The sequence below is a fragment of the Ptychodera flava genome, assembly GCF_041260155.1.
Source record: "Ptychodera flava strain L36383 chromosome 23 unlocalized genomic scaffold, AS_Pfla_20210202 Scaffold_24__1_contigs__length_23054250_pilon, whole genome shotgun sequence".
NCBI lineage: Eukaryota > Metazoa > Hemichordata > Enteropneusta > Ptychoderidae > Ptychodera > Ptychodera flava.
Window position 1 is genome coordinate 5861958 of NW_027248278.1, and position 14409 is coordinate 5876366.

General features: G+C 36.9%; 1 protein-coding gene across 3 annotated transcripts in view; it reads right to left on the reverse strand.

The window, feature by feature from the left end:
* LOC139124961 (DNA topoisomerase 2-binding protein 1-like) overlaps positions 1-14409 on the reverse strand; it is a 35675-nt gene that overhangs the window by 17354 nt on the left and 3912 nt on the right. For all 3 annotated transcript variants that reach the window (XM_070691079.1, XM_070691077.1, XM_070691078.1), the window contains 13 exons: positions 13404-13543; positions 11438-11570; positions 10569-10676; positions 9414-9487; positions 8906-9033; positions 6094-6159; positions 4631-4683; positions 3633-3768; positions 3321-3436; positions 2818-2981; positions 2279-2371; positions 1761-1936; positions 652-990 (listed from right to left, as the gene is read on the reverse strand). In XM_070691079.1, the coding sequence (XP_070547180.1) occupies positions 652-990; positions 1761-1936; positions 2279-2371; positions 2818-2981; positions 3321-3436; positions 3633-3768; positions 4631-4683; positions 6094-6159; positions 8906-9033; positions 9414-9487; positions 10569-10676; positions 11438-11570; positions 13404-13543 (1726 nt within the window). The remainder of the gene's footprint in view (positions 1-651; positions 991-1760; positions 1937-2278; positions 2372-2817; positions 2982-3320; positions 3437-3632; positions 3769-4630; positions 4684-6093; positions 6160-8905; positions 9034-9413; positions 9488-10568; positions 10677-11437; positions 11571-13403; positions 13544-14409) is intronic.

A 14409-nucleotide genomic window follows, 5' to 3' on the forward strand; every position in this document is an offset into this window, starting at 1 on the left:
AAAGAATTTAGCAACTGGTACGCAGGAAAAGTAGCTGAGGCCCTTGACCGCGGCGTTGATGTAAGTGCTGTAGCAGTAGATCTCCGTTTGTCAACACTGAAACCCCTTCATGCGAGCTGGTTTTTGTCAGCGTTCGATAAGCTCCGAAATGATCGTGGTGCAATCACTGAAGGTTTTGAGAAGTCATCGATAGTTTCAGTCATTGACAGTATTGAAATTTAAAGATTTGAGAACTTTGAAAGTGAACTTTATTTTTCGATTTTTCGATAGTGAGCCGCCATTTGTACTGTTCGAGTATACACATCCGTAATTCTATCCGTCCACCGTTGTGCAATGAACGTTGCGTAGAGCATACTTTTATTATGATCATTTTCTTTTTAACTTGTTTTTTATTCCTTTGCGTATTGTTTCAAACTTTACAAATCAAGAAATAAATGTACGTACGTTTAAGTATAAATGATTGTCTAGTCGTTGGTTTGGTATACGTGTGTGTGTGTGTACTGTATACAAAAGGCTTTGTGTGTATTGAGAAAGTGTGGTACATAGGAGCAGTGAGCATGTTATGTCTGCGACGTCAAAAGTTCGCGATTTTTTGCAATCGCGAATATCGCAAAAATAAATCGTTCGCAAAAATAAAACGGTATACAGTACCTCCATGTGAAGTGATCATTTCTACAGCAGTGTCCATCTGTTCATCTGGAAACCCAACAATGATAAAAGTCTTTCCATAGAAGATTTGATTCACTTTATTATTTCCCTCAACATTTGTCTCATCTGCCTCTTCATCCTCTTGATTTTCATTTCCATCCTCAGGCTCCATGGCAACATCTACATCATTGCCACTTGGCTCCATAGCAACATCAGCATCATTGGCGGCTAGCTCCATGGTAACATCTGCATCCTCTGCTTCCATGGCAACATTATCTGCAGTTTCATCAGCATCAACTTCTTGGCTTTTGTTTTTTCCAGCACATGAGTTACCTATTTCAACTATTAAAGATAAAAAACACATAAAAATATTAAGGACCATTGATAATTAAAGCTAACACAGGGCAAACGAAATTCCTCCCTTTAGGGGATGGGAAAAGAGCTCATTTCTGTTTTGCGGATGTGAAAATCGCATGGCTTCTGAACTGTTTCCTGACCCTCTGTTTCTTCAAGCATTGAACGAAAAATATGCAAAGACAAAATGTACTTATTCAGTCCATGGATGTAAATACGTGGTCAATTCAAAGTCTGATCAGGAGAGGCATAACTTACTAGTACATCAAGCACAATGACAGAGAGAATCAAGAAAAAGAGGAAAGATTCCAGACTTAGGTGCCACACAAGTATTTGTGGCTTTCAGCCATCTAATGGTACCAGGTGCAATTTGCTGCAACTACACAATACTATCTTCACGTTCATCAAGAACAGATAGACCAGAAAGTACAGAGGGGAAAAAGACAGAGCTACTGACAAGACGTACAGTTAAAGTGAGAACTGACAAGCTGAAGTTTTTTCAGCATACAAAACTTTAATGTATCATACATTCTTTTATAAGAAATATATCAAAATGTTCTGTCTCCTTTAACATAATAAATGCTCCTTACTGGCCCTTGACAGCAGACAAAAACATTGTTGTGCCATTGCGTGGAATGTTTTCTACACAGCCAAGTTGACACCCCAGGAATGAATGTAAGATGTATAATAATAAAGTTCTTAAAAAATATCACAGCATACGAACAAGTGGTATTTTGTAACATAAACAATTTCAATACCTGTGGCATTCTGGGGTAGATACTGTTCCATCAGAGTTATATCTTCATCACCATCTTCCTCCTGTTCTTTATGACTAACAGCCACACCAACCCGACTTTCTCTGACACTGCTATTCCTCTGTTTGGTTTTAGCCTTTGGTAAACTCTCAGTGTTTCCATGGTCTTCCTCTACAACACTGTATTATTATAGAAAATACTGAGATAAATGCCAAGAAGTCCAAGACAGTACTGTATATACCATAAATAATGAGGACTAGTCAAGCCAAGTGATAAGTCAGTAGCAAGCACTACTTGAATTTCAATTATTCACAGTAAGTTTCGTTTATTTATTTATTGTAAAACTTGTTTGATGCACATAAGCAAATGACTGATTTATCTCAGTCCTTTGCCTTGGCTTTATGTTTACCTCATGTTGGATTCTTTTGACCCAACTGTTTATCTATTGAGACCAGAAAGTTACCAAAGAGATACATACCCTGTACGCATTTGTTTTCAAAGAATATTAAAAGTGTGTGTACCTTGTTAGTGTCATATATTCATACATTTGTTCTTCCATTTTTTCGCCAGAAGTATAACTGTCAACCAGCCACTGAGCAGTTAGGAAATATGGCCTGTCAAAGAAAATGCTTTCTTGTTAAAATCAAAAAAATTATCATCCTTTCAATCACTGCATTAAAACATAACTGACAAATATAAAAGCCCTGATAACAGTTTTGTCAGATGTCATCTAATTGCAGAATAGCCTCTTATTTCAAGTAGAGGCAGCAAGTTTTGTTTACATGATTTTTTGATTTAAAATTTCTTCATACTGCGTGATTTATATCTATGATTTGTACTTTATTGACAAAGTTTTCCTACACCATTTACACTCTTTTATTGAATTCTATGTTAGCAGAAAAATGGGCTCCTTTGGTTCTAAAATGATAGAACTTTGACAACTAAAATGTGGCGAAGAAAATATTTTGAGGAGGTAATTTGAACTTTTATGCCACAAATCAAAAGCAAGCTCTACAATGAGTAATTTCTATTATTTCCAACAATGCAATAATTTGCTTACCTTGATTCTGAATCTTGGATCATTTTGATGATGTTATCATCTTTTGTTCCCATGACAACATGACTGACGCTGTCCTTTAATTGGTTGAATCGAGAACCACCCCCTAAGTTGATGATTCTTTGCAACCTGTCAACCTCTGCCATGGTGAAACCACACAGGAATATCTATTGTCAAAAACAGAAACTCTTCTGAATAGTCTTTCTTTCTACCTGTATGCATGTCATCATCCTCTGCTTCTTCCCTCCACCTGTATGTCAATGTCAATCTGTCTACTGGTCTGATTTTTCAATCTGTCTACTGGTCTGTCTCAACTGTCTGTCCATCTGCCAGCCAATGTTTATCAAGTGGTTTGTTTGTCGATCTGTTTGTCAACTGGTCTGTCTCATCTGTCCGTTTGTCCAACAAGAAGTCTGCCAGCTGGCTAGACAGAGTTTCATCAAGTATGAAACTTGCAGGGTTCTCTATTTGTGCAATCAGTTTGATGCACAGATTTGTGTTCTCACCTTGCATCCATCTAGGAACAAATTTTCATGAGATGGAGTCTGTAGGTCTACAGACATGATGGTATCATTGATGGCCGAGGCCATACTGATGTTACTCACATCACCAATGCTGCTCACTGTCAAACAGAATAGAACACGATGAGAAAAAAGATAATTCTACACACTAGACATTAGCTCAGTGGTAAATTGAAGATAACTTCATTGGTTTAATCTCAAAGTTTTCCTGTTGCTAAATGCCCTCTGCCTTGGCATAATTTTAACATGACTTGCAAATATTCAAGGCAATGTTATCTGAAGCCGTACTGCACTTACATGTTTGCTGCCTTGATTTCCTCTTTGGTGTCGATGTTGGCCTCACAAATTTTCCTTGCTCAATTCTCACATTGTCTTCCACAGCATAAAGGTTCTCATCAAGACACACTCCCTTTTCTAGACTGTCGTAAAACCACTGATGTGAGAAAAACAAAACTTGTCATCCATATACAATTTGTGAGCAAAACAATCTAACCATGGCAATCTTTTGGTCATGATACTGACATAAACCTTCTTGACTGCTTGTTTCCTTCATACAGATCAATCCAAACTTAGTCTAGAGAAAACAAAGAGGTATAAGGTAGAATGTCCCTCAGGGACAGATATTCTGACTTTCAAATGCCTATAATTCTTTTCTGCTCTACATCTTATGGGGGCTTATTAAATATTTCAAACCTCTTCAAGAAGGAAATATTTTCAGCGTCTTACTTTCTTGAAAATTGAAAATTTTTTCTGCAAAGAGTTGGCACAGGGCCGGAGGCCATTTTGAATTTCAAATATCAGTAAATGATAGGTAATTTGCGTCTCTAGTTCCACACTTTGCACCATGACCCCCGATTTTTTATTCTTGATTTGGTAAAAGAATAGTTGAAAGTTTCACTGAGGCAAGTTTGCGCAAAAATTATAGTCTCTCACTTTCGAGATGCATACTACCTGTTTTAACCAAAGTCAGAAGATGACAGGTCTAGGTTGTAATATCTGCTCTAGCCACCTTCAGACTTACAACTATGAATTATTTGCATGTAGGATTTCATGAATTCTATACATTACTACAATACAACTTTATGGTGTTCATGCTATAAACACAAAATCACACTGCAAATCACGCTAAAAATATATACATTTAGGATAGAGGGCATTTCACAGCTGGTAGACAGAGTAACAACCCAACAATCCACAACGAATGTTGTTGTAAAAAGATATTCTAACAAGAAAAGGGACAGAAACAAGTTGATGTTGAAGGTTGACATCCACTTCGTGGCAGTGTGCACACTCACCTTTGAGGTAACACAATGTATTTTCCATTTTTTGGCAAATTCATACTTTTGACCTAAACATGAGAGAATATAGAAAATGGCAAAGTCATTGCAGTTTAGTTCAGAAGCAATGGTGATAAAACAAGGGTAAAGAAACTCACTAAATATTCAAACTCATTCCAATCACTGAAATTAAGATAGGATTTCACTGACACACCAGCAGCGACACCGACAGCATTCAATAGAACACCAGAAAAGTACCTTGGAGCACTCTTCTGTGCTTTAGTGCTACAAAATTAGCAATAACCAATGTCAATGTTTTTTTCAAAAGGAAACAAAAAAGGTGTAAAAGAATAGCCACAACAGCACTATCAAGAAATGAACAAAATAATGATAAAGCCACTAGGCAAGGAATAAATTGTTCCTCGTTACAAAAAATATTACATAATAATGTGTACCAACATTAACAATTATAACAGCAACAAATTAAACGTCATACTAAATTACGCATACAAAAATATTACTGCAGCATATGCAAATAAATTGATCCAGCCAAATGAAGACACGACATTGGCATCTTCTTCCTCTGCACCACGGAGCTCTAGATTTGCTCTAACTTGACCTTGCTTCAAGCATGGAGGCACAATAAGCAAGACTTGTAACTCCATGCTTTAAGCCAAAGGTCTACGAAAATCCACCAGTTCTTGTTACAACATTTATAGCAAATAATTGTGTGGTTAAATGGGAAAACTGTATCTGATTCTGAATATAAAGTTTACTTCATCATACTAAGGGTCAAAAATGAAAAAGCATACTATTGATTTCATAAAGAAAGACACAACCCAAGTACCAAACATCAAATAGTGTCCAATAACACCGAAAGTTATTGTACTCCGCGTCAAAGTTATTGGACTCCGCATCCTCTGATATCGAAACTTACTTTACAACAAAACTCCATAGGTTACAGACGCAGGAGTATAATGATTTAGTTTATTGTGATGCAGTTTAGCCTAGTATTGGTGCCAAATGAAAAAAAAACAATGCAATGTCGGACTGTCCCAGATGGCAGATAAAAAACAATCTGGGGACCGGTCCAAGACTCCAAAACATATTTTTGGACTGGTCACAGATTGCCAAAATCCCAATCTGGGACAGTCCACGACTGCAAAAATGGTCTGGGACTGGTCTTGGGATTGTAAAAACAATCTAGCACTGGTCCAAAACTGCATTTTTGGTAAACTTGGAGTCCAAGTTTATGGTCTCAGATTGGCCTTTAGGTACCTTTACATACATTGTACCTGCAGTTGAGGGTTGTGCAAAGCTAAAGGATATCATTGTAAATACTGGAGCTGCACTTTTCATTCTCTTTGTAATACCATAATACTGATAAATAATACTATTAAATTCCATGGCTGGGTGTCATATGTTGTGAGTTCAAATCTGATGGAAATCTACTGGATTACTCATAATTCATGACGACTTACCTTTGGGCTCGTCAACCACAAGATGAGTACATTTATTTTGTCTGAGTTCACCGGAGTATGTTCCACCTACAATACAAGGAATCAGAAATTTTTAAAATTCACTCTGTGGTAATTATTACTGTGGTATTAACTCACTGAGCATACGCATATACCATGGGGGAGTCTTCCTACCTCCATGCATGATGCACATCCCACAATGCATCTGTGTTGAGCTTAGTAACACTTAATGGCTGCAGTTCTGCAGAATGCCCTAGAATATTGCTTTTAAATAAACATGGATGCAGCACTTTAATCTGCTTGTCATGTACCTATATAAAACACAGATTGACAATTTGATAAAGATATGTTACAGCAGTGTTTGTTAGCTTTTGTAACAGTGTAGCCTCAATCACAGGTTCTCACATTAGAGGGCGCTCAACCTGGCCAACAGGATGGCTTTGACTGTTTTGCATCAAATGCCACTATATTAGCAGTTGTATAAACATAGATTATCACCGGCTTTAATACTGTGTGCATTGACCTGTGGCACTGAATATTGCAAAGAGCAATAAATCTCTAAAACAAGATGAATACCACCACCATTTGTTTGAAAGAGGCTAGTGAAATAACTTTTGACCTCCCATCACACTGTTTCCCGAGACATCACATTAAAATTAAAATGCTGAACACTGTGAGCAGCGATAGATTGATCAGTGCCTGGCAATTTGCTCTGATTAATTAATCAAAACTTTATTCTTGCTTAAAACTACATTAGCAATGGGGAGGGGAGGGGTGTGGCTCTTCTCAACTTAATATAGCAATGAGGTCATTTGGTAAAGCCCCGCATTCTGCTATACACTGACACGCACTCATTTTTCCCTGCAAAGCGGTTGGTACATGTAGTAGCCCAGGAATGTTTACAGCAGGTTAAAGTACGATAAGCTATGACCTCACAGCTATCACAGCAATTTATGGGGACATTATACACTGAAGTACTGCTGGTAGCAATTGATAGCAGATCCTTTGTTTGAGGACATTAATTGTTTTACACAACACAGAGTTTATGTTTTGATGACGTTTTATCATTCAGAGTACCTCATTGTTGCATGTAAATTACTTGCTGGGTATATTATTCATTTCATTTCAGTGCAATGCACATATGAGCAAGAGAAACCACAAATAAAAACCATAACAATACAGATGAGTTTTGAAGTGGCACTTTAAGACTTGTTAGCTTTTGTGAAACAAAACCACAAGCAGAAACATAGGTAGAGTTATGTGCATTCCAATACATGAATTTCTCTACATGTACTTGTTGTACTGCTATACCATATATATTTCCACAGAACACTGAAATGGCCTGATGTGACATTTTATTCCAAAATATTAACACTACTGTGCAATCCCCATCAGTACACTAGAACCCTATATAAAGTAGTAAAGAAGGAAGTGCAGTGTGATCACAAGATAGAATCACCACAAAGTCTGTAGAGGGGGACATCCTGATAGACAGATCACTTTAAAAGACCTATACACGTAACCATGTGTAGAGGGCGCCCTTCAATAGTTTGACTCAATCACAGAATTACACCTAGTCTTGGTTAAACAGACTGCTCTGCGGGGCTCTCTCCAGCTGTCTCAACACAGTCTGGGGAAATCCTAGAGCTCTGAGCAAGATGAATTGACACGGACAAGAATGATTCATCCTTGGAGCAAGAAATCTATGATGTTATTATTATGTTTTGAGACAAAGTCATGGAAAATATAACTTCAACAAGTCCAAGCTATTTAGTAAGTGGCTTTCATAAGTAATGAGTGTGAACTATGACTTTTGTATCCTGGGTCAATCTTTCCTACTTGTCTGTAAGTGTAAACTGATCCAAGGCATAAAAGTCATAGTTTACATTCATTACTAACGGCATACTTCAGAATCCTACATAACCTTGATTTTATATATTCCTTGACCTTGTCTCAAAATATAAATTACATAATAGATCAGTTTCTCCCAGTATGCATCGCTCTTGTCGACAGTCGGCTATCTTAGCTCCAGTGTGCCCTCTATGCCTATTTGGCATGCCATGACTCAGGAATATTCTTTGTGATGCAGGAATATTTTCAGATGAATACGAAAATATACATCGCAACTCAAGAAAATTTCACTAATTTTTGTAATGACTCAAAAGTTTTCAGAAATCTCTTTTGTTAGAGGGCACACTGCTTAGCTCGCAGATCAGTGCATGGGATTTCCCCATTGTCCACTCACACGGGTCCGTTACTTCCCACTAATTACTCCTTGAGTGACGCATCGACTACATCGTTTCAGTGAAGTGGGCTGCAAATTCAAAATTCGGCACACCAATCACAGCACACATCATACATGTTACAAAAACAGACGAGAAAAAGTTGGCACCGGCCAACTGCCGAATGACCAACTGCGAGAGTAGGTTCAAGCACAGTTACTTGTTGGCTGAAAAATTCATACCTGATACTTCATCTGCTTCAAAAAATGTTCATATCGTGTGATTTTCAACCGAGTTTAAAAGACATGTCGCCAAAACATGAGCGTGAGCAACATTCCAGTCACCCGCATGGGTGGCACCGACGTGCCCAACGTTCAGTGTGGGGAGAGTTGAAGATGGGGAATTTACACAATGGATTTCATTCTAGTTTGGCTTTGAGGGTACAGAAGAGCGATCTGGGAATTGAAAAGATTGATTTCAGTCCAACTTTGGTTAAGGAGAAAGAATAAATGGCAGATTTGTACCATTAAATTCAGTTACAATAGGGTTCAAGAGGAAACGGATTGAAAATACGCATGAATTGAGAGTCCTACCGTGTTCTTGAGTCAAGAGACTGACATCCCGTCGTTTATCACTCTCCAAGCCAGTCACACATATTACACAGCCTTTGAATACAGGACACTGATAGGCAGCAAACTCCTCATCTGTGGCATGGACATATCTGAAGGAACAACTCATATACTCATTGGTTTGTCACATGCATGACGTACTGTTGTTATAGACGATGAAGTAAACCTTATGGAGTTGAAAGTCCATGCAACTTACAAGAATTTGCAAACATACACTCATTCACAGTACAAGGCTTGGAAACGTCAGAAACAATAAGTGTGGAAATATCAGTAATGCTGTACACGTCCACCTTTTCAGAACTGAATTATATTATAGCTTGGAATCTGATGGTTCAAAGAAATCTTGTTTGATTTTCGTGTCTGTGGCAGTATATCGAGTTATGTAGGGATTGAAGATTCAAATTTTATGATACATATGTAACGCGTCATTGTTGAACATCATTATGATATTCTAAGCATAATTATGTTTTACCTGTTTTTGCTGTGGTTCCAGCATTGAATTACCCACTCTGGCAGCATGACTGGTTTACCGAGACTCACTGCAACCTTTACATGGGGTAGAAAAGACAAATTTTTGTTGTATTTTACTTTTTAACCGCTTTACCACACTGGTTTGGCCACAACCGATTTTATCAGTGGTGATTGAATACCTATTCACTAAAAAATCTAGGGTCAACAGGTTAAAATAGCTTTTGAAAGCCAAAAGAACTTTTACGAAGTTCGTCATTAAAGTAGTTGGTAAAATCTTTGTTCAGATCATGCAACAATGAATTTGAAATTGAATTTAAAATCTATGGTTTAATTCTATCTTTTACCAAACAATTCTATGAAAACATATTTTGTGCTCACTTGCTTGTTATCTCCACAAAAACAAGATTTTCAAGTTGTGGACAAGAACATGAATGTCTCATTACATCACAAAATGCATTCATCACATAGGAACACCTGAATCGACACGATGTAAATCATGCAGTCTTGTCAATGCTATAGACACACTGAGACAAACAATTCTTGCTCAATATTTTTAAATCTCAGTACTTCTCTTTAATATAATGCATATCCACATGAGTATTCATATTATACTATGCCCTTGCATATTATACATGAATACTCATATAAAGTATGCTTTGCAGAAAGTTCCATTGATAATGACATTGATACTGACAAGTTGAACTATTTGGGTAATTTAGTTTTCACCACAAAGGCTCACACTCAAAACAATATGCTTCTAACAGGAGCAATACACAAAGATTTAAGAAAAGTTTATCCTGTATGTTCTCATTCAGGTTTTCTTTTGAACTGTATTCTCTCTTTTTAGCTTTTTACTCAGCAAAGTCTTATGAGTATTTTTTACATCTTGTGAATTTTTAACTTTAAGAATTCAACCTGTTTGTAGTTGGCATGGAATTTGGTTGCAAAAGTTTGATAAAAAAATAAATAAATAAATAAATAAACAAATAAATAAATGAATATTCAAATTATTTGTGTACACCTGTTGTTGCATGCTTCATAAAATGATGTGCTTCATAGCGACAGGTACTGCCTTTCAAAATAAATATCATTGGGCAACTGTACCTGTAGAGGTCACTATTCCCATAGAGCAAAGAGACAAGTTGACTGAACTTACATGGTATCTTTTTGAGCCGACTTCTCCTGCTACTAGATGTGTGACATTCTCAGTGAAATCTCGTGAGATGATTCCTCCCATCCATTGCACTAGATGATGAATTTCTTGCTGTAAAGGAGAGAAAAACAAATGACTCTGAAACAATTCATAACACTATTATTTTGTATTCTTGAACACTGGTACATGTACTTTGTACTTTCATAACTTTTATCCACTGATAAATGTATCTTTATCAGCTATGCTTGTTTTCATGCACTGGAAAATCTGTCAGCTATCAGCTTACTAAAAGACTAAAAAGATACATTATTAGAAAAAACAGCAATCATGAAAATTTAGACATTATCAGGATATGAACCTGGATTTAAAAAGGAACAATGATGAGGTAGAATGCACCTAGGGTACAGATATTCGGATTCTCATACTCTGACAATATTTATTCTGGTCTACCACTTGTGGGGTGTTCATTTTAAAGCTTATTGAGTAGATACATGTAAAGTTTTCATCAGCTTTTTATTTTGTCATTTACGCCACAGCATTTTGTTGATGTTGTTTAAAATATGAAAGATTGTAATTTTTTAACAAAATTATAACACTCAGGTTTTCTATAGCTTCAATCTTTTTCTTGTGCTCACCATTCAAGGCACAATAACTAAAGAGTAGTGCAACACCAACTTCTCTGGAGAAACGCTGGCTCCACATACATGTACCTGCTTATCACTTTCTCTTGATTCATTGAGTGATTAATGTACACAAGTTTGATGGTATATGAACAGATACTCTCTGTGATAATATGATGAAATGTACTACCGCTTACTGTGCTCCCAGTATTCTGTAGTTTTGTTTCACATATTTGCGGTAGACAAACTTACCCTTTGTGACTTGGCTATGCTTGTACAACTGATGACCACATCTTTCATAGCAATGTTGTACACAGGATGCTCTGATCTCGGAATGGCCAGACTAAGTCTCATGCAATTCAAGACACACTGGGGACCAACAATCCTGCCAGGAGAAAATGACAAAGTCATAAATAAACAACATCAGGTCTTGCGCTGGATATTTTAGTTTCTCGAATGCACTGTATACAGAGAATGTGTACCTGCTTGTTATGTGCACATAATTTTTTTGCGAACACAAAGACCCTACTTGGAAACTGAACTGATCTGTGGCCTACTTAAAAACTAAAAGTGCTCCCTGTATCATGTCTTTACGGAACAGAACAACACTTTACAGAAATACTTATTTCAAATATTTGAGTGTTTACTCTCCCATTTTCTTGAATTTTCATGACATCTAGAAAAGTACTAGAGTCACTCAGGAGCAAGTTAAGATAATAAAGGTTGATAAAACCAAATACTGTATGCAAGAACAACAGGGTCACATCTCGTATCAGAGCGGTAAGGTTGTAATTTGCATAAGGTGAATCAAAATCATACATGTAAATGTTTCTTTGTTCACATGCTACGGCACAAACATGATGAATATATAATAAAAGTTGTGCATCTTTTAAAGAGGCACTCCCACTTGGTAACATTTTTAAAACATATTTTTAATGCCAACGGTTGATATTTGATGTGGCGACTCCGCGCGGATCGCGAGATATCGATAAAAACATGTCATTTCCCGAGCGTATTTTTCACATCCCGAAGTTTTACGATCGTTTCTGGTTATGACCCGAAATCCCCCGAAAGTGTGTTGTTGTGCTGATTGACGATATTCTAAGGAGTCAAAAAACGTTCGAATGACGCAATTAAATTTACCTCCTACTGCGATGACTTTATATACATCATTATCAATGCCCTTACCTCTGGTAATTCTTTTTTAAAACTTCTCCTTAGTTTTTGTCGTTTTCATTATTCTCAATCAGTTGTATTAAATTTTTAAACAATACCACATAGATATCAGTTTTTACGTGTAAAATATTAGTTGCCTCTGATGACTACATTTTGTCGTCTGCCACACAGTTACGCGTGGTTCGATACATAGTGGCCGCCACGTGGTATGCGCGCATACCACGCGGCGGCCACTATGCATACTTTGTATCAACCGCACCTATCTGTACTAGTCACCTATGCGAATTCTGGTGGAATCAGCAAAGTAACTTTGTTTTTCGTTTTTTTGCCCAGTCAGTAGGACTCGGCTTTCTCCCACGGGACATGACCGCTCACCAACGCGAGTGGTACTGCTGTGGCATACAGCAGCGTCAGCGTAGACTCGTACTCCATAGCTTAGTTGACAATGGCCCCAGTGCCGAACGTTCTATGTTCTGAAGCTGAATTCAGGTGGGCCACCGGAATTCAAACTTTAACTTTTTTGATGACATGTTTTTATCGATATCTCGCGATCCGCGCGCAGTCGCCATGTCAAATATCGACTGTTAGCATTAAAATATGTGTTTTAAAAATGTTATCAAGTGGGAGTGCCTCTTTAAGGTCAAGAATTGCATGATACATGAGATACAACGTATTTCTATCAAGCTGACATACTGTACTTTGAAATTGAATGTTGTTCATTTAGTATATATCACTATGGAGGACTCATTTTGAAGCTAATGGAATAAATCAGATTTTCCCCAGCTTAATTTTGTGAATATTGAGAATTTTATTTTCCCCAACAGTGATAACACAGAGATGGTGGCCATTTTGAATTTCAGATATCAGTAAATATTGGGCTATTTGCTTCTCTAGTACCAAAATTTGCATGTTAACCCCCGGAATGTATATATGTACATGTATAAAATCATATCTTATGGCAGAATATAGTAACTCCCTGGCATAACAGTCACAAACCTACTTTCTGTATTTTTCTCAAAGAAAATTCTTGCAATATCTTTACCTGCATTGAAGTTTCAACAAATGTTCAAAAGCTGGGCCTTCAAAGGGATCACATACATAGAGGTACGCATCCTTTTCCTTTTGTTGCAAGATATCGGTTTCAGCCACCAGCTTGCATGGTAGGTTGGCGCGCTGTACAGCCTGTAAGCAGGTAATATGTGTGTATTGGTACATGAATATGTAACTTGAATGTCAGAACAGGATGCATCAATAAAATTGAATAAAAAATTTCACTAAAGCATTGAAAATTGGCCCCACTTCCCTGCCTTTGTAGTGTTATTGTCAAGGTTGGTACCTAAGTAAATTTTATGCGAGTCCTCAATAATATTACCTTGACTCCCTGTTTAGATATATATTAATACAATCATAAACGATATCAGGGATGACAGAACTGTTACAAGAGTTCCTACATCCAAATACCACAAGGTTCCAAAACTTAAAAAAACACTGCTTGGTATAACAACGTCCAATGAAAAACACACTTCACCATAAAATGGTGCCGTGTCTGGTTATCTTTTTTCATCTTAGTTAGTGTGCATCAGAGCTAGTTTGCGGTAGGTGGAAACTCAACGAACTTCAACTTGCTGTTCTACCTACCTCATCCTGAAATATGATTCATTTCATTTTGGTAATAATGAGCAATCCCAAAATGCTCACTTTACTAATCTGAGTATAAGAATTTTTGAAATATCAAACCAAAAGCATATGTAATTGATGTTTTTAATTTTATTTTAAATAAGTAACAAATTTTAGATAAGTATATAAAATCAGATGTTCAACAGAATACAACTTGGCCAACCAAACAATTGACAAGAATGTAATCCCAATGTTCAATGAAGTTATGAACATATCAATAGAGACTTGTTGCTTGTTGAAGCTGGACGACATAGTACATGTAAGTACAATGTTGAGATGCATTTTTGTTGTCACAAAACATTTTCAATTTTCCTACAATCTGAACAGAGTAATCATATAGGCCAGCACGGTGTAGAGAAACAAGATTTGGA